This window comes from Rhincodon typus, chromosome 7 (genome assembly GCF_021869965.1).
Source record: "Rhincodon typus isolate 14 chromosome 7, sRhiTyp1.1, whole genome shotgun sequence".
NCBI lineage: Eukaryota > Metazoa > Chordata > Chondrichthyes > Orectolobiformes > Rhincodontidae > Rhincodon > Rhincodon typus.
The window spans coordinates 90,349,611-90,372,303 of NC_063338.1; the positions used below are offsets into that span (position 1 = coordinate 90,349,611).

The following is a 22,693-nucleotide window of genomic DNA, read 5'->3' on the forward strand; positions in this document are numbered from 1 at the left end:
TGAGGAGCTGGTGCAGGGGTGATGGATTCACATTTCTGGATCATTGGAATCTCTTCTGGGGTAGAAGTGACCTGTGTGAGAAGGACAGATTGGAATTGGAAAGGGGACTAATATACTGGCAGGGAGATTTGCTGCAGCTGCTCAGGAGGATTTAAACTAGTAAAAAGGAGGTGTGGGCAACAAGATAGATAGTGAGGAAAGAGGAGGAGAACGGTGAGGACTGTAGATGCTGGAAGCTAGAGTCAATAAATGTGGAGCTGGAAAAGTACAGCAGGTCTGACAGCATCCGAGGAGCAGGAAAGTCAGTGTTTTGGTTTGAAACTCTTTGTCAGGACTGGGGAGGGAGAGGGGAGCCCAGAAATAAATAGAGGCGGGAGGTGGGGCTTGCGGGGGTAGGTGGGATGGAGACAGGTGGATGCATGTCAGGGTTATTATGATTGGTCAATGGGAAGGGTGAAGCAAACAGGTGAGTTGGAAGATGGACAAGTTGGAGGTAGAGAGATTTTGAAGCTGGTGAAGTCAATATTCAGGCCATTAGGCTGTAAGCTGCCATGGCGAAACATCAGGTGTTGTTCCTCCAGTTTACGTTTGGCCTCACTCTGACAGTGGAGGAGGCCAAGGACGGACATGTCACCAGGGGAGTGGGAGGGGGAGTTAAAGCGGATGTCAACCGTTTGGTACAGTTGGGCAAAGGAGTAAGTCAAACAGACAGGGCAGGCAGGAACAAAGTAAAGAACCAGGTAGGACAGATAAATTAAACTGCATTTATTTCAATGCAAGGCAGATGAACTCAGGGCATGGTTGGAAACATGGGAGTGGGATATCATATCAATTACAAAGATGTGGCTCAGGGATAGTCAGAACTGGCAGCTTAAGGTTCCAGGGTGTAGATGCTATAGGAAAGATCGAAAGGGAGACGAGAGAGGAGGGGAAGTGGCATTTTTGATGAGGGATAACATTACAGTTGTATTTAGGGAGGATATTCCTGGGAATACATCCAGGGAATTTATTTGTGTGGAACTGAGAAATAAGAAAGAGATGATCACCTTATTGTGATTATACTTATAGACCCCAAAATAGTCAGTGGGAAATTGAGAAACAATTTTGTAAGGAGATCTCAGTTATCTGTGAGAATAATAGGGTGGTTATGGTAGGGAGTTTTAAACATAGTTCCAAACATAGACTGGGACTGGCATAGTGTTAAGTGCTTGGATGGAGAGGAATTTAAGTGTGTACAAGAAAATTTTCTGATTCAAATGTGGATGTAGAGAAGGTGCAAAACTTGACCTACTCTTGGGAAGTAAGGCAGGGCAGGTGACTGAGGTGTCAGTGGGGGAGCACTTTGGGGCTAGTGAGAATAATTGTATTAGTTTTAAAATAGTGATTTAAAAGGATAGACGGGATCTAAAAGTTAAAGTTCTAAATTGGCGGAAGGTCATTTTTGATGGTATTAGCAAGAACTTTCAAAAGTTGATTAAGGGTGGATGTTCGCAGGTAAATGGACAGCTGGAATATGGGAAGCCTTCAAAGATGAGATAACGAGAGTCCAGAGACAGTATGTTCCTGTTAGGGTGAAGGGCAAGGCTGGTAGGTGTAGGGAATGCTGGATGACTAGAGAAATAGAAATTTTGGTCAAGAATAAGAAGAAAGCACATGTCAGATGTAGACAGCAGAAAATGAGTGATTCCCTTAAAGAGTATAAAGGCAGTAGGAGTATACTGAAGAAGGAAATCAGGAGAGCAGAAAGGGGACATGAGATAGCTTTGGCAAATAGGGTTAGGGAGAATCCAAAGGGATTCTACAAATACATTAAGGACGAAAAGGTAACCAGGGAGAGAATAGGGCCCCTTAAAGATCAGTAAGGCAGCCTATGTGTGGAACTACAGCAGAAGGGGGAGATACAAAGCAAGTATTTTGCATCAGTGTTAACTGTGGAGAAGGATTTGGAAGAAAGGGAACGTGGGGAAATAAATAGTGACATGTTGAAAAATGTCCATATGACAAGAGGAGGAGGTGCTGAATGTCTTAAAACGCATAAAACTGGGTAAATCCCCGGACTCAAGCCCCCAATCTGTTCTAAAGTGGAAGTTGACCCCCCCCCCACCACCCCGACCTTGAGAACTAAAACCGAAATTCCCAAAGAGGAACCTCCCCTTGTAATTTGTAAAAGGAGTGTGAAAAGTGGTGTAACCTGCCTTTCAGCAACTTCTAGTGGTTAAATAAAGTAAATCCCTGACATTCACTTTAAATTCAACAAGTAACAACTAGATAGGATAGTGAAGAAGGCGTTTGGTGTGCTTGCCTTTATTGGTCAATGCATTGAATATAGGAATTGGGAGGTCATGTTGTGGCTGTACAGGACATTGGTGAGGCCACTAGAATACTGCATGCAGTTCTGGTCTCGCTGCTATAAGAAAGATGTTGTGAAATTTGAAAGGGTTCAGAAAAGATTTACAAGGATGTTGCAAGTGTTAGAGGTTTTGAGTTATAGTGAGAGGCTGAATAGACTGGGGTTATTTTCCCCGGAGCATCAGAGGCTGAGGGGTGACCTTATAGATGTTTATAAAATCATGAGGGACATGGATAGGGTAAATAGACAAGGTCTTTTACCCGGGGTGGGGGAGCCAAAACTGAAGGACAAAGGTTTAAGGTGAGAGGGGAAAGGTATAAAAAGGACTTAAGGGGCAACCTTTTCACGGAGAGGGTGGTGCGTGTATGGAATGAGCTGCCAGAGGAAGTGGTGGAGGCTGGTACAATTACAACATTTAAAAGGCATCTGGATGGGTATAAGGATTTAGAAGGATATGGGCCAAATGCTGGTAAATGGGACTAGATTTATTTAGGACAGCTGGTCAGCGTGAACACGTTGGACCAATGGGCCTGTTTCCATGCTGTATATCTCAATGACTCTATAACTCCAGTTAAAATGACAGGTTTTATTGGTCCGTGGAAATAATACACCTAAGAAGAAAGAATCCTTCTATCCTATTTTCAAAATTTCAGTGTACCTTCTTTGACTTTCTTCCCTTCTGCCTGTTCTTCTGGTTACTGGTTTTGCTTTATTATCCTAGAGTCCAGGTGTGTTGGCAGCAGTTGATGTCACATCTCAGAAGCACTTAGGAGAAAGGTTTCAAATCACTGGCTTCCCAACCCTCAAGTACTTTGAAAATACTGAAGAGAAATGGACACTTCCACATCTGCGGACCAAGGATAAGATCATCGAGTGGCTCCACAAGTATGTTGTTTACCTCGAACAAAATGCATTATTGCCTCTGCAGCATTTTATTTTAATGAATCCATGCTGAAGACTTGAGGCTTGCGTGCAGGGCACCTCAAAAGACAAGGCAGGTAGCACAGAAGATGACATGACAATTGGCAGATGGGTACCAGGCTTGTATTTGATGCATGATGTGCTGAAGTTACTTGGTCCGCGAAGGCATTTTGCCGGAAGAGCACTACATAAAATATTTCATGCCCAGGTAGATGCCCTAGATGGGTTTGAAAATAAAATCCATTTAACAAAGACAATCCTTTACACTTTAGCGTGCTGCTGTTGTAGCAAAGTAACGTGAAGGTGCTTCACAAGGACAATTATACAAGCAAAATGTGGGACCGACCCACTTAGTGAATTACTAGTACAGGTTAACAAAAGTATTAGCAAGGTTGGTTTTAAGGAGTGTCCTAAAGGAGGAAAGAGAATTGGGATTCAGTGGCTAAAGGCCCAGGTGATGAAGTAATGAAAATGATTAAAGAAAAAAAATTGCTGGAAAAACTCAGCAGTTCTGGCAGCATCTGTGGAAAGAAATCAGAGTTAACCTTTCAGCTCGAGTGACCCTTCCGCAGAACTGGTCAGTCGACCTGAAACGTTAACTCCGATTTCTCTTCAGAGATGCTGCCAGACCTGTTGGGCTTTTCTGGCAATATCTGTTCTTCCGGTTTTTAATGAAAATGAGGGCTGTGCAAGAAGCCAGAACTAGGGATAGCAAGAATGCATGACCGGAAGATGTTACAGAGATGGAGAGGGGTGAGGCTTTGGTGGCATTTAATAAAACGTGTGCAAAATTTTAAAGCAGTGTGGCTGAACTGGTAGTTGATGTTGTGCACATGAGGTGAGCGAATGGATTTGGGCAAGTTAGATTGCACAGGCAGTAGAATTTTGGGGGTGCTCAGTTTGACAGTTTGGGTGATTTGAGAGCATTGGAATTGTCATTGACCAGCCTTCATTCCCAACCCCAGTACACTGACCAGCATAGGTCTGTCATCCAGTAGTTCCACTCTGCTTTCCATATAGTTTTCCCAGTTGCTGATTGGCCTTGCTGGTTCGTGGGGTGATATCGACATGCTTTTGACTGTGATGAAATCGCTCCACTGAACAGCTCCAGTGAGCCTTCAGGCAAGGGACTGTCAGATGCAATGTCACTCACCAGGAACCACAGTGGAACTAATTACTTTTAATTTGACATTTTGATGAGAAAGGGTGAGGAGTGAATCCTGAATGCTTTAAACCTTTAATTAAATTGTGCAACAGGAAAGACAGGAGACTTGACCCAATCCATTTGGTTTTGTGGAAAGTGTATGGAAATTTCAGTCTCTTGGTATTTGGCAATCTCTGTTTCACCCTGTTCAGAAATCTGTGGGGGTTTTTTTGATCTATTAAAAGCATAACAAGAGTTACAGCTGGCTCGGAGAACTGTTTTATTAAAATCCCTGAGCAGCTTCTGGCAGGAAATCCAAATCCTACACTTGACATTTTCTACCTCTGTTGCTGAACATTGGAAGCATTTTATCATATCGAGCTGATGCTTATGGAAGCACTTACTGAATATACAATGAAAGTAATTTAAGGAGGAAATTGAATGAGCTTGAGAAAGTGTTTATTGCTAGTAGAATCCCAGGTATATATTTATTTGGATGATGGGGTTATTGTGAAAGAGATGGTACTGGAAAACCTTTGTGTTTTGCAATACTTTTCAAAAACCTCCCTGTTGGGTGTGATTGGATCAGATTCTACAGGAAATTCCCTTTACTTTGACCTCAAACAGTCTGGATCACCAGGCAGAGAACACCTGCCCACTAAGCACTAATGTAACTTCGGCTTTCCTTTACATAGTACCTTGAACTTAATTCAAGCATATCAAGGCACTTCACAGAAATAAAAAAATTGACGTTGAGCCAAAGGAGGAGATGTCACTTTCCCTACAACTCTCAGATATTTATACTGTTCCAGTTCTACCCCTTTGTGGACCCTGATTTGAATTGCTGTGACACCATTAGCCAAGACTTTCAATATTTGGACACCAAGATCTGGAGTCTTGCTCAATCTCTCTGTCTCCTTTGCGCTCGTCCCCTCTCTCCCTCCCACCCTGCCCCTCCCCCACCCCCACCCATCCACCCCCGTCCCCCCCTCCCCCACCCCGCTCTGAGGATGAATGCTGTTGCTCTTGAGTGCAGCGAAGGTTTACCAGGCTGATTCCAGGGACGGCAGTCTGGCGTATGAGGAGAGATTGACTTAGTTGGGATTGTTTTCGCTAGAGTTTAGACGAATCGGGGTGGGTTCTCCTAGAGAAGGAGAATATTCTAACAGAACTGGACAGGGAGGATGCAGGGAGGATGTTCCTGATGGTGGGTGTGTCCAGAATCAGGGGCCACAGTATGAGGATTCAGGGTAGACAATTTAGGACAGAGATGAGACATTTCTTCACCCAAAGAGTGGTGAGCCTGTGGAATTCATTACCACAGGAAGTAGTTGATGCCAAAACATTGAATGTATTCAAGAGGCGGCTAGATATAACACGTGGGGCAAATGGGATCAAAGGTTATGGGGAGAAAGCAGGATTAGGCTATTGAGTTGGATGATCAGTCATGATCGTGAAGAATGGCAGAGCAGGCTCGAAGGGCCAAATGGCTGCCACCTGCTCTTATCTTCTATGTTTCTAAGTCTCTGTCTCGCGCTATCACACTCGCACGCTCGTTCCCTCTTTCTCTCGCTCCCTCTCTCTCACCGCCTCAACCACCCTCCCCGAATCACCCCATGGTGCTGCTTAAAACCTACATCTTACCCCTTGTAAGACCTGCTAAGTGTTTAAATTTGTTTCAGAGCTCTGTGAAGGGTCATGGAGCATATTACTATCTTAAAAGTGTTATATAAACACAGGTTGTTGTTATTGTCTTAGGACAGGTGATCAAACACTTGCTAGGCAAGTTAAAGTAGATCATCAGAGGAAGAGAAAAATATGGTTAGGGTTTGGAATGAACAATTCCAGCGTTTGAATTTAAAGTAACTGAAGATATAACCATTTTGCCCAATTTCCATGTCAGGTGTGCTATGACTCTTTGACTGGTGATTTGGAGAATGTTTACTTGTAGGGAGAGATAGAAAATACCACACAGGGCTTGGTGTAAATGGAAGAGGAAAGTGAGATTAATAAAATAGCTCTTTTACAAAGGGCCAGCATACAATGTTAGATCTTCTAATACAGTCCACATACCGAACAGGATAAAACTAAAATTGCTTTACAGTTGGTGTTGATACAAAGAGGGTACAGTGGACTGGATTCAGATGCACTGGGTATGTTTATTTTAAACTGATTGTTCACTTGAATTGCTGTTTGTGCACTAGGCACTTATTCTGTATGCAGCTGAGTAGTTGGGATTAGAAAAAGAAAAACATGGTCTGTTTGACCTTGTTCAAAGTCAGTGATATTGTAAGTCTCAGTTACTCAATTATCCATTAATGAGTTGAAATAATTCCGATTGCTCTCGGAGCTGGTCTCAACAATATCTGGATCGCTATTGATGATGACAGTAATTGTTCATTTTCCGAGAGCTCCATTCTATACTGTTTGTAAGCATGTTGCATAATGAGATTTAATTGTCGCCTAACCGACCACCCCTCACACTATCAGCAATTCATCCTGGCAAAGTAGTTGATGGTGAAGGCATAATATTGGCTGGGAGATAGTAAGAACTGCAGATGCTCGAGTCAGAGATTACAGTGTGGAGCTTGAGGAACACAGCAGACCAGGCAGTATGGCAGAGGAGCAGGAAAGCTGACGTTTCTAGTCGGGACCCTTCTTCAGAAATGGGGAAGGGGAAGGGAGCTCAGAAATAAGTAGAGAGAGGAGGGTTGAGGCTAGGGTTGAAGGTAGGTGGGATGGTGATAGGTGAGTGCAAGTAGGGACTGGTGGGGATTGGTCAGTGAGGTGGGAAGGGTGGATAGGTGGGAGAGAACATGGACAAGTTGTGTCAGGTCAAGGGGCTGGGGTTGAGAGGGAGGGTTGGTCATGTGATGAGGCTGGGGTTGGGGAGATTTTGAAACTGGTGAAATCCACAGTTAGGCCATTTGGCTGTAGGCTCCCAAGGCAGAACATGAGGTGCTGCTCCTCCAGTTTCCAGGTGGCATCATTGTGACACAGGAAGAGGCCCAGGATGGACGTCACCCAGGGAGTGGGAGGGGATTGCGACCGGAAGGTGTTGTCATTTGTCACGAATGGAGCGCAGATGCTCTACAAAACAGTCTCCAAGCCTCCAATTGGTCTCACCGATGTAGAGGAGGCCACATCAGGAGCAGCGGATGCAGTAGACCATGTTGGCGGATGTGCAGGTGAACCTGTCTAATGAGGAAGGTTTGTTTTGTGCCTTGAATGGAGGTGAGGGGGGAGGTGTAGGGGCACGTGTAGCACTTCATGCAGTTGCAGGGAAAAGTGCCGGGGGTGATGGGGTTAGTGGGGAGTGTGGAGCAAACGAGGGAGCCATGCAAAGAGCAGTCCCTATGGAAGGCAGCTGGGGTGGGGGAGGAAAATATATCTTTGGTTGTGGAGTCAGATTGTAGGTGGCGGAAATGGCAGAGAATGATATGTTGGATGTAGGGGTTGGTGGGGTGATATGTGAGGACAAGGGGGATTCTGTCTTTACTTTTGTTGGGGGGAGAGGATGTGAGGGCAGAGGTGCGGGAAACTGGGATGGTGCATGCAAAACACAAATGTTATGTTGCAAACAAACCCAGCTTTCTTGCAGAAATAATTTGGCTTATGAAAAAGTTATAAATTTAACTATTCCACTTTCGCACAGGCGCCTAGAAAGTTTGAGAGAGGACATTCCAGAATACAAGGTGTGACTTAGACAGTGACCTAGCAGTGGATGAGGAGTAGTCTAGTGTTGGAAGAAACCTTGTAGAGCTGGAAGAGATCACTGGCAGAGGATGAACTGGAGCTGCGGTAGATTTCAACACCAAGGCTAGAGATCTTAAAGGTGGTTTTCCTGAAATTCACATTCATTAACTTTACTCTTTTCCACCATCTTGTCCTCACTGCCCCTCCATAGTCCTCAAGCTCCTCCACCACCTGAACAGTCCTGGGAAGAGCAGCAGACCAGTGTCACCCATCTCAGCGCTGAAGATTTTAAGGAGTTCATGAAGAAAAAGAAGCATGCCTTAGTCATGTTCTATGCACCTTGTAAGTTATCGTTTGTATACCTTTTAGATGTGGTGTTGAACTTTTAATGCTGTTCTGATTTTACGGCTCAGTCACAAAGCACCTTTTCCCACTTTAAACAATGGGCTGGAAGTGACTGGTTGTATTAATGAGGTTAATATTCGAAAGTACAGGACATTAATTATTAATATATTATATAAGCTGTTTAAGATGATTAATGGATTTGCTGGGGTAGATAAACTGTTCCCTAGGTAGGGAACTGACTGTCATGATCTTAAAATCATAGCCAGGAATGAGTGAGCTCCCCTCCCACAGCTGAGCGTGATAATTTTTTTTGTTTTGTAAGGGCATTGAGGGATATGTTACCAAGTGGGGAAATAGTTAAGGTACTTATTAGATGTGATGTGATTGGATGGTGAAGAGGCTGGCTGCCTTCCCCTGTTTCTGAGCTCTTAAACCTTGACAGATTTAGCCCTAATGCAGTGGCTGAAAGATGTATATAAATAATCAGCAGAATTACTCGTCCCTCCTATCTTGCATGGGAAAAGCCAAGACTCCATTCCATCCTGTCTCAGTCAAACTCACGGTAAGGACATCCTGAGCACGAGCGCATATGTCCTTATGTTTTTTGAGACTCGGTGCAGTTCATTTTCAGTCCTGAGTATCTTCCTCATTTGTGTAAGCAAAGCTGGTGTTTGAGGAAAGAGAGCCAAACATGCCCACAACAAAATGTCAGCCTAAAATTTTGGCTAATCGACTCACTGTGTTCATGCAGCTCTCAAAACAGAAGTTGGATTACTGCCTGTTTGAGGATGCAGGATAAATAGATGGTGGTGGGGGGTGCGGGGGCAGCAATATAGGGATGTAATGATTGAGATGTGAAGAAATAGGTTGGCAGGACGACCCACACAGCGTATAAATACCATCACAGACCAGTTGGGCCAGTAGTCTGTTTCTGTGCTTAAGTTTGATATCATTCCATGTAAGGTGTATGATCAGCCAGTACCATTGAAGTGGAGTGGAATTGCAGAATATGAGCCAAAATCCAAAATTGTCTTGGCTGTGATCAGGTATTTTTAATTCTGTCTCTGTTTTAGGGCACTACTGTTTTTAAAATTAGTTTTTGAATTTATCCATTCTTTCTTTTTATATTAAATTGCAGGATGTGAGCATCGCTCGCAAGGGCAAAATTTTTCTTCCCTCAGTCCTAATTGCCCTTAAAGTGGTGGTGAGCCAACTTTCTTGAATGGCTGCAGTCCATGTAGTTGGTGTAGGTGCACCCACAGTGCTGTTTTGACCCAGTAATTGACGGGACAGTGATATAGTTTAATGTTAGGGTGGTGAGCAGTTTGCAGTGGAACTTGCAGGTGGTGCAGTCCCTTGTACCTGCTGCCCTTGTCCTTCTAGGTGGCAGTGGTCACAGGTTGGAAAGTGCAGCTGAAGATGTCTTCGTAAGTGCTGCAGTGTGTCTTGTAGGTTGTGTGCTATGCTGCTACTCTGCACCAGTGATAGAGGGAATGAATGTTTGGTGTGGCAGATGGATTGTCAAACTAGCGGGCTGCTTGGTTTTGAATTAGGTTGAGGAAGTGATTGGGAACTGTACTCATTCAAATATATGAAGTGTATTCAATCAGACTCCTAACTAACATGTTTTAGGTGGTGGACTGGCTTTGAGATGAGTTACTCATTGCTGAATGTCCAACACTTGACCTGCTCCTAAAATTATGGTAGTTATGTGGCTGTTCTAGTTAAGTTTCTGATAGCTGGTGGCTCTCTGAATGAAAATATGCATCCTGTTTAAAGCATATTTAGTGTACAGTTTACTTTCAAAGAGGAACACAGCTGGATCAATACATTAGCAAATCACTGATGCAAAAGTGCTCCACTAATTCCGTGGTAATTTTCTGCAACAAAACAGAAATCACTGGAAAATCTCAGCAGGACTGGCAGCATCCACAGCTCTTTCAGTAATTTTCAGCAAGTCTACAGCCTCTGTATGACTAGAGGTTTTGTAGTGATAATGAGAATATTTGGTGAAAAAAAACCCAAAGAACTGCGGATGCTGGAAATCAGAAACGAAAACCGAAATTGCTAGAAAAACTCAGCATGTCTGGCAGCATCTGTGGAAACAAAGCACCGTTGATGTTTCAGATTCAGTGATCCATCTTCAGAACTGAATGTAGGTAGGAAAAACTTGGTGCATACACTGAAGATGGGGTGGAGAGAGGAGGGGAGAAGTAAATGATAGGTGGAGATGGAGCCCAGAGACACAGAATAGTGATTGGCAGAGAAAGGGTGAAGGTCAGCCTGGGAGAATGAACAGCTGCTAATGGGGACTGTTCATAGCTGACAATAGGTTACTTGTAGTAGCAGCCCATGCGATGAGTTGGGGTTGCAGTGGGAAATGGTGGGGCTCAGGCCCTAAAATTATTGAACTCGATATTGAGTCCTGAAGGCTACAGGGTCCCCAAGCAGAAAATGAGATACTGATCTTCCACCTTGGAATATTTGGCACATGTTTATATATGCGAGACTGTGTTTATTTTGGTACAGTTTAAAGTAGATGCTATCACTACATTCCTAGTGATTACGCTTGACAGGACATGGTAGTCTAATGTTACTGGAGATAAGCGAGTCCAGACTCTTCCTCTGTTTTTGCTAGTTAATCAAACTGTGCTCAGCAATTTACTGAGAAGGATTTCTAGGCCCAGGTTTTCCCATCCAAGGAAGACTTCTTTTGCTTTTCCACATGCTCTGATGGAGATGCCCGAAGTCCTAAGTACATGTCTCTACTGAAATATGGATTTTGACGTTCGTTTCCTTGGTAATAATAAAACAAATGTGAGATGGATGGCGCTTTCCCTGAATTACATTACACCTATTCACCTGGTGTCTCAGGTTATCAGATAATACAGTAACCTAAACTAGATATTCTTGTTAAAGTAAAGCTCCTCCGCCATCAGCAAGAAACAAACTTGTTACATGAACATATCTTGAGTATGCCATGAGTCGTCCTCTGGTCTGTTTCCGAGAATCAGTAAAATTTGGTGACTTTATTCTACCTTTGTGGTGCTTAGAGTTTTTTTTATTAATCATTGAGGATCACCCTGTCAGAATATTTGGTCATTTGACACAAAAAGGCAGTTGGATTGCTCTGTTTCAAGAAGGACGAACTGGTGTTGAGACCTGGGTATCCTTGTGCACCAGGTACTGAAAGTAAGTGCACAAGTGCAGCAGGCTGTAAAGAAGGCAAACTTATGTTGGCCTTCAGTGAGAGGATTCGAGTACAGGAACAAGAATATCTTGCTGCACTCATATGTATCTGAAAACCAGCAGAAGACTGAGGACAGCGTGGAATGAGGGAGCAATCAGGTTAGCCTCAGATTGTTTTCACGAAGTACGAGGCACAGGCTTAAGACCAAATAGCCTTCTATGTTGTAAATGTTTGTCTCTTGTCACTATGGTTGCACGAAGAAATAAAGTTAATTTTTAACTGAGGCTTTAGATTAAAGAAGCATGTCGAACAACACGCACACTATCAAGGAAAGCAGGTGTTTTAAATGCCTCCACTGCTCAAAATAATATCTACTTTTATGTGCAATTACATTATTAATATCTGTATTGACCACCCACCTGGTTGCCATTGGTATCTCTCTTCATAAAGAACAAGAACAAGAACAAAGAACAACACAGCACAGGAACAGGCCCTTCGGCCCTCTAAGCCTGCACCACCGCATTTTGCCTTTCTATGCTAAAACTCTCTTCACTTACGGGATCTGTCTCCCTCTATTCCCTTCCTATTCAAGTATTCACCCAGGAGCTTCTTGACTGATGCTATTGTGCCTTCTTCCACCACCATCTCTGGCAACACGTTCCAGGCACTCACTAGCCTTTGTGCAAAAACTTTCCCCCCTCGCATCTTGAACCTGTGTCCCCTAGTAATTGACCCTTCCACCCTGGAAAATAGTCTCATACTTTCCACTCTATATCCATGCTATTCACAATCTTTTAAACATCTGTTAGGTCACCCCTCAACCTCCTACTTTCCAGTGAAAACAAACCCAGTCTAGCCAGCCTTTCTTCATATCTAAAATCCCCCATACCAGGCAACATTCTGGTAAACCTTTTCTATACCCTCTCCAAAGCATCCACATCCTTCTGGTATTGTGGTGACCAGAACTTTTGCTATTTCTCCACAAGTCCCCCAGTGTCCACAAAGAGAGCTGTGTCAAGACTCTGTTTAAACGAGTGATAACGCACTGCAACGCCCCGGAGCTACGCAAAAACAAAGAGGAACACCTATGCAAAGCTTTTGCAAACAATAGGTATCCCAACAGCTTCGTCTGCCGATGCCTGGCAAATAAACAACACTGAGAAGACACTCTACGCCCCAACGCACTGGCCACCTTACCCTATATTAGAAACGCATCAAAACTGACTACAAGACTCCTACAACCTCTCGGAATAAGGATAGTACACAAACCAACAGCCACACTTCGCCAATTACTCTCAAAGACAAAAGACCCCATACCCACAATAAGCAGGATAAATGTGTGATATACAAAATACCATACAGCAACTGTGAGAAACACTACATAGGACAGAGGGGCAGGAAACTCACCACGAGGATACACGAACACCAACTCCCAGCAAAACGGCACTGCCAACTCTCCCTCGTTTCAATACACTCCAGCATAGAAGGACATAAGTTTAACTGGGACCATGTTATAGTACTTGGACAAGCAAAACAAAGACGAGCATGAGAAATCCTGGAGGCCTGGTTTTCAACTACTGGTGCAATAAACAGACATGTTGAAATAGATCCCATCTACATACCACTACGGTACAAAACCAGAAACAGGACTACCCACCATGACAGACTGGACCATGTAAATTCAGAGTGGGACAGAACAACAGCACTTTGATGGAGACTGGACAGCATTGAAGATGTCATCTAGAACGGAGACGAAACATTTGCGCAAAAATCAATCAGTTTGGCAAACCAACCCAACAAGAACCATAACTTGAGCCACAGATCTTTGTTAAAACACTCCACAAGTCATCCTTGCAATTTCTTCTTGTATATAGCAACCCATTGGAAAAAGTTAAAGCTTTACCTATGAGTTGAGATGTTCTGACATTTTCCTCCCCTTAGGCAGTTCTGATGTTTAATGGGGTTTTAAAAAGCTTAGTCAGTTATAGTTAACGGCTCAACTTGCTCAGTGAAACTAAGAACTTGTGGTCAAATAAAAAAAAGTGAAAGATAGCATTTTAATCAACTGGGATTAACTGAAGCCTTTTTTCATTTGGATATAGGTGGGTTGCTGTGCATTTCCAGAACATTTTTATTCTCATTTGACCTTTCAAATTCATAGCTTTTCTTTCGCTTTGTTCATTGCTTCATCACAACTCTTCTGTCCCTCTTGCCTTGGGCTTGTATAGAATAAATTTTGAAAATTCAGGTAAACATCATGTTACCCCTTAGAGGTTGTAAATTTTATATGAAACATGGCATGAAACAGTAGTCTGTTGAGATTTAGAAGGTTTCTGTGTGGTCCTCCAACACACCAATGAACAATGATCACCATCTCCTGCATCGTTGCACAGTGTTTTTGACATTGGACAAAAGGGCTGTTCGAAGCCAAAGATAATGGTAAAATCCTTGAATGTAGCAAACACTTCCTGCAGGTGCCACACTGCCTGTAACAGTTCAGATTTTTTTTAATGCTGTACTTTACATGGATATATGGTGACTGTTAAAGTGCACAGCATCAAGTCAGCTAATTAGTGAGGAAAGCAATTTGGGACTGTCAAATGTTTTTGAAGAGGAAGTTAGTCAGCATTGAATAGCCAGTAGCAGCATTTGTAAAATGTGGCAAAGTTGCCCTTGTGATAACCTTGTGTAAACAGAGCCGAATTCTCTGAGCCACCTGTTTCCTAATTTAAATTATAACCCCTTTGCTATTCCCATTCCTAACCAGAACATAGGGCAGAATATTGGAGATTTTTGCTGTTACAAATTTCCCCATTGTTATGAATGGGGAAAGATGTGAACAGCAATGCACTTACACCCACACGGTTTATTTTAATATCTTACCCAAAGCTCTCCAGTTCCTTTCTGCACATCCCAAAAAAGATTAATCTTTTTTAAAAAATTCAGTGAAATTCCTTTCAGAATATTATCATTTGATCCTCATGACATCCTTTGTCCACATCTCAATTCATATGTAAATTGACCCAGTGTTCTGGTCATACCCAGCAGTCTTTGAAAGCTGAATAATAAGAGAAAAGAATTGAATAGAGGTGGCGAAGTACTAATCCAAAGGTGAGAGTTCCTTCCTACAGAAGAACTTAATTGCGCAATATGATTAAAGTGGAAAAGAATTATTTGGAGTTGTATTATTGAAAGGCATGACCAGAAAAATCCCTGAGCTGCTCAGCAGCATTAAAGCTTTCAGAATTAATATTTTACTTATTGTTTGTGGCATGCAAAACAATAACTGAGAGCATATTGCCACAGAGGAAATTGGGGAGGTGGGGGGAAGGAAGGAAGGGGAGAGATCTTCTGACAGTGGGGAAATCCCCTTGGTCGTCTTCACAATGACCCAGCCAATAGCTATCCTTCAACTTGCGTTAATAAAACAAAATATCTGGCCACTATCATATTGCTGTTGGTGGCAACTTGGTTTGTTTGAATTGGCTGCCGTTTGTCTTCCAATATTCTTCAAATGTATAAAGCGCCTTGACATGTCCTGTGATTGTGAAAGGTACTGTATAAATTCAAGTTCTTTCAAGTGAGGATTGGCTAACATCTAAAGTTATTTTTTATGCCAAAAAGATGATCTGATTGTGGCCTCCATTCCATTTTCCTGCCTGTCACTGATAACTTTGACTCCCTTGTTAGACCTATCCAAATGTAGATATGAGTTAATGCAACCCTCAGCTAGGTGCCTTGCACATGTACAGTTACAACCTGCATGCTTAATTGTTTGGCCCACTGTTCCTTTCTTTCAGTAAGCTAACCTAAAATGTGATGACTGAACTTTTTCGAACCAAATTCTTAAACAGATCATGTGTCTTTTATGATGCAAAGCAAATCTTTAATGATTCTTAAAAGCAACAACTTTCACTGTTTTCTTCTTGTTTTTCTGGTGATAAATATAGGTTCTGTCTATTGTAGTTTGTATGCTACTGATCCAAATTTCTCTAAATATAGTTACTCAATTCATTTAACAAAACATTGGGTAGCTATCACAAAGGAATATGTTGGTAGATGTGTTGCAGAAAGAATATTCGAGCTGTTGACAGGTGTAAATTCATTTCATTCAGTTGAATGGGCTAATCTCCAGAAAACCTCTGAGATGGGGTCATACAAGCAATTATTGTTTGGACTTGTCAAAAACAATACCTACTTTGGATAACTCAGTCCTTGAACGGAACATGTACATGAATTTACAAGTTTAAGTGTAATTTTAGCTTTATGTATGCAGAGGTTAGGTGAACAAACAAGAAAATGAGATCTGTGTCCTGCAAGTGGGTTCTTAAAATGTGGATTATTATCCACTTGCAAAGTACCACCTCCCAAAACAACTGTTCCTAACCTCCAGTGTTTGAATTTGCAAGTTACTCCCTTTGAAAGGAAAATTGAGAAGTTTGTTTCTGACACTGTGAACTTGATCTCATCTGCAGGCTATCTTCCTTAACATTAGCAGAGCAGTCCTCTGAAACTGCAGGACTTGTTGAGCAATGTGGTGAAGTCTGAATACATGGCTGTATTAGCACAGCAGCATGTTAGAAGCTTTTGGGAACACTTTTTTTCTGTTTCGCTGATTCCTCTCCTTAACTAGTATGTCTTGTTCTAGAATCGCAGTGTAACATAATACCGAAGGACACTATTGAGTCCTCACTGGCTGTTTCACAAAAGCAATCCAACCAGCTCCACTTCAAAGTTCTGAGCATTAACTTCTGTCGAAGAAAATAGGGAAAGGCCATTCTGTCAATCAGTGAAATTTTTAAATGATTGAGAATATAGCTTTAGGACGGTGTATAGAAAACAAAACTTAAATATTTTCAAACTCCTAATTTTCTAAAGTGCCTACCTGCACCAAATAATAACTTGCGTGGCCATTTATTGATTGCCAACCCATTTGCCTCAGTGGAATATTTCCTTAGAAGTGCGGTTAGAATATAGAACTGCGATAAGTAATTGAGGTGAGTAACATGAATACATTAACAGGAAGTTAGATAAATGCATGAATAAGAAAGGAATAGAAGAATGTTTTTATTATACTTATCATTGACAGCAGTCGTTAACTGGTATGAAAAATTCATCTGGTTCACTAATATCCTTCTGGGAAAGAAAGCAGCTCCCCTCACCCCTACTGGTCTACTTGTGACTCTCAATCCACAGTAACGTAGTTAACTTTTGACTGCCCTCTGAAACAGTCAAGCAAGCCACTCAGTTCGCAGGTCAGTTAGAGATGGGCAGCAGTTGTTGACCTTGTCAATGATGCCCACACCTTAAAAAAGAGTAAAAGTTTAGTTTGGAAACCATGGTCAGCATGAACGGTTGGACCGAAGGGCCTGTTTCCGTGCTGTATGACAATGACTAGAAACTTGCTGACGCTGGGTTTGATGCCCTGTACCTTTTTTTTTGAATAAGGGTGTAATGTTTGGTAATCTCCAGTTATCAGTGACATCATTCACATATTTAAGAACAGTTGGAAGATTGAGCCTCCACAGTTAATTAATCTGGAATGTGCCCCATTTGAATCAAATGACTTTCCTACTTTCAGTACGGCCAACCTTTTATTGCCTCTTCAATTTTTATTCTATCCAATATTACTAAAAGCTCTTCTATTGCTACAAAATTGGCAAATCCTCTTTAATGAATGCTTAATGCATGTTTGGTACCTCAACTCAGATCTTTCAGAGGCAGAGAACAAAGTTTTTACTCGTAATCAGCCTGAAAATCTGCTGCCCATAGGCTAACTTATACCAAGTTTACCCATTATACCATCATTTCCTTGCTAAGCAGCACCTCTACTTTAAGATTCTTTAAATAAACCAAAGAATTGCAGATGCTGGAAATCAGAAACACGAGCATAAATTGCTGGAAAAGCTCAGCAGGTCTGCCAGGCATCTGTGGAGAGAACACAGAATTAACATTTTGACCTTTCTTCATTTGATTTGAACTCTCTTTGTTAACTCTGTTTTCCCTTCTCAGGTACTGCCAGACCTGCTGAGTTTTTCCGACAATTTATTCTTGTGTTCAAGATTCTTATTCGTGTTTGCAAATTCCCTATCAACCTCTACAACCGTTATATCTGTATTCCTCCAATGGTCGTCATGCACTTTCACAATTTTAATTGCTGCACCATTAGCAGTCAAACCTTCAGCTTCCTAGATCCTAAACTCTCGGAGTACGCTCTCCATATCTGACCCCCTCTCTCTCACTTTCCTCCTATAAGATGCTCAATAAAACATATCCCTTTGACCATGTTTTTTGGTCATTAGCCCTAATATCTTTTTGTGGCCCTGTGTCAGAAATTGTTTCCTAATGGCTCATCTGCCTAAAATATTTCATTGTGTTAAAAGCTCCAAATAAATCCAAGTTGTTGATTATAAAAGACTTTTGGATTTACTATAATGTTGGCCAGTCATGCAGTATTAGTTCCTTATTCTAGTTTCTAGCTCTCCTCAGCTATAACTGCATGAAAAATAGTATAGATTGAGTCTGAGAGTCATGTTTTGATACAAAAGTAAGTAGGAATTGTGTCTTAAAATGCTTATCTGTGTTCTCAAATCCCTCCATTGCCTTGGCCCTCCCTGTATTGCATTTGACAGGCCCCAACACTCTCTAAAATATGTGCTGCTGTACTTCTGGCCCCCTTTGTGCTGTCAGTTATAATTGCCTTAAGATTGGCCACATCTTCAGTTATTTAGACCCCAATGGAATTAACTAAAACTTTCCTGCCTTTCTCACCTACCTTCTTCCTTTTAAGACGTTCCTTTAACATAACCTCTGACTGCCCCATATCTTCTCTATGTGGCTTGATAGTAAACTTTGATTTTATAATGCTCAAATGAAGTGGCTTGGGACTTTTCATTACACTAAAGGTGCTATATGAATATGATTTGTTGCCGTCAGTTTTGGATTTAAGGGCAAGTGTATCAACCCCAGTTACTTTTACAAAAAAAAATCAATGCTTGCACAAATTTTATGTGCACCATACTCTCAAATGTTCAAACATTTAGTGACTGTTTTGCTGCTGCAAATTGCTGCTCAATATCTTTGTTTAGAATTAAATTTTTTAATAGTAGTACTGGAATTTTGTGAATTAATAACACTATTGTCAATTTGGCACCTCTTTGTAATGAAGAAATGCAATTTGCAAAATAGTTTTGAAATTTACTTTCACCTTTGTTTCCAAAATCCTGACAATGACAGGCCCTCATTATTGAAGAAGAAGTGGCAAATTCTCAAACTTCATTACCTAGAACCTTTGGTTGCAGATAATATGATTTCTAGCAAATCTATATTTGCTAATGCACAATCTTCCGTTCTCCGTCATTTTGGGTGATGTGTTGAGGTGCAAATAAACTGTATCTGGGTTCTCATTCAGATGTTAGAAATCTGTTTGCTGTTTTATGAACACAAAAGGTGAGGCTATGTCCATCTCCCCAGGGAGGGAAGGAAACATTTTGTTTCAACACTTTCTCATTCTTTTCCAATGATACAAGGTTGTGGATACATCAGTTCTCAGTCCTTGATTCACTGGGTGATGATGTATCCTTTCAGAGCCTCTGAAGGTGTTATCCCCTTTTTCTTTTCAACAAGGGAATTTGCTTGGAGGGCAGTTCACGTGGAAATGGGGAGTGAGAACAACCGTGAGAAGATTTTCTGTTACTTTTCCATACAGAAGGACGAGAAACAGATTTGGGTGCTTTCCCATTGAAGTTTAGAAGCTTCTGTTCTATTGACCACATGCAGGCTATGGTCATCTTTCCAGGAATTAATAAATATGTTGTCAGACAGCTATCTGTTAGTTCAGAAATTCACCAGCTCTGATCTGTCTGATGTCTCTTGCAAGCTCCTTGGGGGTCAGTTAGCTCAGTTGGCTGGTTTGTGATGCAGAGTAATGCCAGCAATGCGGGTTCAATTCCCATGACTGAGGTTATCATGAAGGACTCTCCTTTTCAACTTCTCCACTCGCTTAAGGTGTGGTAATCCTTAAGTTAAACCATCATCAATTCTCTTTCTGCAGTGAGAGAGCAGCACTATGGTCCTATGGGACTATGGTAACTTTACCTATATGTTACTTCCAATGTGCTCCAGTAAATGCAATTTTTAAACCAGCAAATACATCTTTATGCAGCCCTTGCCTTTCTAGGTGGAATTTTAAAACAACTATATCACCCAACATGGGGTGCAGAGCCACAGCCATGAGACCGAGTCTCGTGTTGTACTGACTGGACCAGCCAGCATAGGGAGTTACTGGGGAGGGCCACCACTATGCAGAAATATAACTGGAACTACCTGTTGTCAACACCATATCTACAACAGCAAGCAAAGGGCTTGGGGATTCTGTGTTCTGAGAGAATCAATTTACCTCTTGGTGATTCTGTCTCTCCCCACCCCCATCAGCCTATCATCCACAAGGCTGTCAGAATGCAGTGGAATTTTCAGAACTGGCAAGAATGGATGCAGTTTCTGCAATAGTCAAAACGTTCAGCATTAGTCAAAGCAAAGCAATCTACTTAACTATTTGCTCTGCCACCAGATGTTACACTCATCCTCTCCACTGGCCCACCATGGGTACAGTTGGTATTATCTATAAGATGCATTGGAGCCATGCAGCAGCCTTACTGGAGCGGATCCATTCAGCTCCAAGACCTCAAGCATTAGGAAAGGTGAAAGCAGCAGCCTCAACTATGGGGGAGGAAATTGCTGGGCCCTTGTACAAAATCTTTGTATCCTCCTCAGCCATAGGTGAGATACCAGAGAACTGGAAAATAGCCAGCGTTGGTCCTTGTTTAACAAGGGCAACAGAGATAATGCAGGGAATTACAGGCTGCTTAACCTTACATCAGTGGTATGGAAACTGTTAGAGAAAATTCTTAGGGTCAGGATTTATTCACATTTGGAAAAAAATGGGCTTATTAGTGACAAGCAGCATCGCTTTGTGAGGGGGAGGTTATGTCTCGCACACTTGAGTTTTTTGAGGAAGTGTTTGAGATTAGAGCAGTGGATATGGTCTACATGGATCTTAGCAAGTCCTTTGGCAAGGTCCCTCATGATGTGGAGGTGCTGGTGTTGGATTAGAGTGGACAAAGTCAGAAGTCACATTACTCCGGGTTGTACTCCTACAGGTTTATTCGAAATCACAAGCTTTTGGAGCACACCTGACGAAGGGGCTATGCTCTAAAAGCTTGTGATTTCAAATAAACTTGTTGGACTGTAACCTGGTGTCATGTGACTTCTGACAAGGTCCCTCGTGGTAGGCTAATACAGAAGCTGAAATCACATGGGATCCACAATAAAATGGATACAGAACTGGCTTGGTCTTAGAAGACAAAGAGAAGCAGTGGAAGGGTGTCTTTCTGACTGGAGATCTATGATCAGTGGTGTTCCACCGGGATCAGTGCTGGGACCCCTGTTGTTTGTAATATATATAAATGATTTGATACAGAATGTAGATGGCCTAGTTAGTAAGTTCGAGGGTGACACAAAGGTTGGGGGAGTTGCAGATAGAGAGGAGGATTGCCTGAGAATACAGCAGGATACAAATAGGCTGGAGACTTGGGTGGAGAGTTGGCAAATGGAATTTAATCTGGACAAATGCGAGGTGTTGCATTTTTGGAAGGTCTAATGCAGGTGGAAAATGTGCAATAAATGGCAGAACCCTTAGATGCATTAACATAGAGAGGGATCTGGATGTACATGTCCACAGTTCCCTGAAAGTGGCAACACAAGCGGATAAGGTGGTCAAGAAGGCTTCTGGTATGCTTGTCTTCATCAGTCAAGACATCGAGTATAAAAATTAACAAGGCGTGTTGCCAGCTTTGATAAGGTTTCATTTGGAATATTGCATATGGTTCTGGTTGCCACACTACCAGAAGGATTTGGAGGCGTTGGAGAGGGTACAACAGAGGTTTATCAGGATGTTGCCTGGTTTAGAGAGTATTCGCTATGAGGAGAGAGAAGACAAACTTGGTTTGTTTTCATTTGAAGATTGGAGGATGAAGGGCAACCATATCGAAGTTTACAAAATTGAATGGCACGGATGGAATGAGTAGTTGGAGTCCATCTCCCAAGTTACTCGGGAGCATAGAGGTTTAAAGTAAAAGGGGGAAAGTTTTAAAGGAGATGATAGAGGCAAGTTTTTTTTTTACACAGCAGTGGTTAGTTCCTGTGATGCATTGCCAGAGGCTGTTGTAGAAGGAGATACAATAACAACCTTTGCAAGGCAACTTAACATATACATGAATAGGCAGGGAACAGAGGGATATGGACTGCATAGAGGCAAAAGGTTTTTAGTTTAGAAAGGCATCAAGTGTCTGCACAGGTTTGGTGGGGCGAAGGGCCTGTTCCTGTACTGTTCTTTATTTATTCTACTTCATGTGATGTCACTAAATCAAAATCCTGGAACCCTCTTCCAAATAACGCAAGTGGCATCCCTACACCCCAAGGACTGTAGCCATTTCAAGAAGGCAACTCACCACCCCAGGATCAAAACAATAATTTGTCCAGCACTTGGAGAGGCAATGGTCGGGTGGTATTATCATTGGACTATTAATCCAGAGATCACACAGCGTGGAGCTGGAGGAACACAGCAGTCCAGGCAGCATCAGAGGAGCAGGAAAGCTGACGTTTCGGGCTAGGACCCTTCTTCAGAAATGGGGGAGGGGAAGGGGCCTCTGAAATAAATAGAGAGGAGGCGGTGGTGATAGCAGGTAGATAGTGGAGCGGATAGGTGGGAGAGAAGACGGACAGGTCAAGGAGGTGGGGATGAAACTAGTAAAGATGAGTGTAGGTAGGCAGTGGTGGGGATTGGTCAGTGAGGTGGGAGGAGCGGATAGGTGGGAGAGAAGATGGACAGGTCAATGAGGTGGGGATGAAGGGGGGAGCTGGTCTTGAGATGAGGTCGGGGATGGGGGAGATTTTGAAGCTAGTAAAGTCCACATTGAGACCATTGGGTTGTAGACTCCCAAGGCAGAATATGACTCAATGTGGACTTTACTAGCTTCAAAATCTCCCC

The 22,693-nt window shown here is 42.4% G+C and overlaps 1 protein-coding gene across 1 annotated transcript in view; it reads left to right on the plus strand.

Annotated features, from left to right (window-relative positions):
• Positions 1-22,693, plus strand: part of pdia5 (protein disulfide isomerase family A, member 5) — an 88,583-nt gene that overhangs the window by 33,517 nt on the left and 32,373 nt on the right. Inside the window, exons 10-11 of the mRNA XM_048599263.1 lie at positions 3,072-3,235; positions 8,323-8,453. Of these exons, the coding sequence (XP_048455220.1) occupies positions 3,072-3,235; positions 8,323-8,453 (295 nt within the window). The remainder of the gene's footprint in view (positions 1-3,071; positions 3,236-8,322; positions 8,454-22,693) is intronic.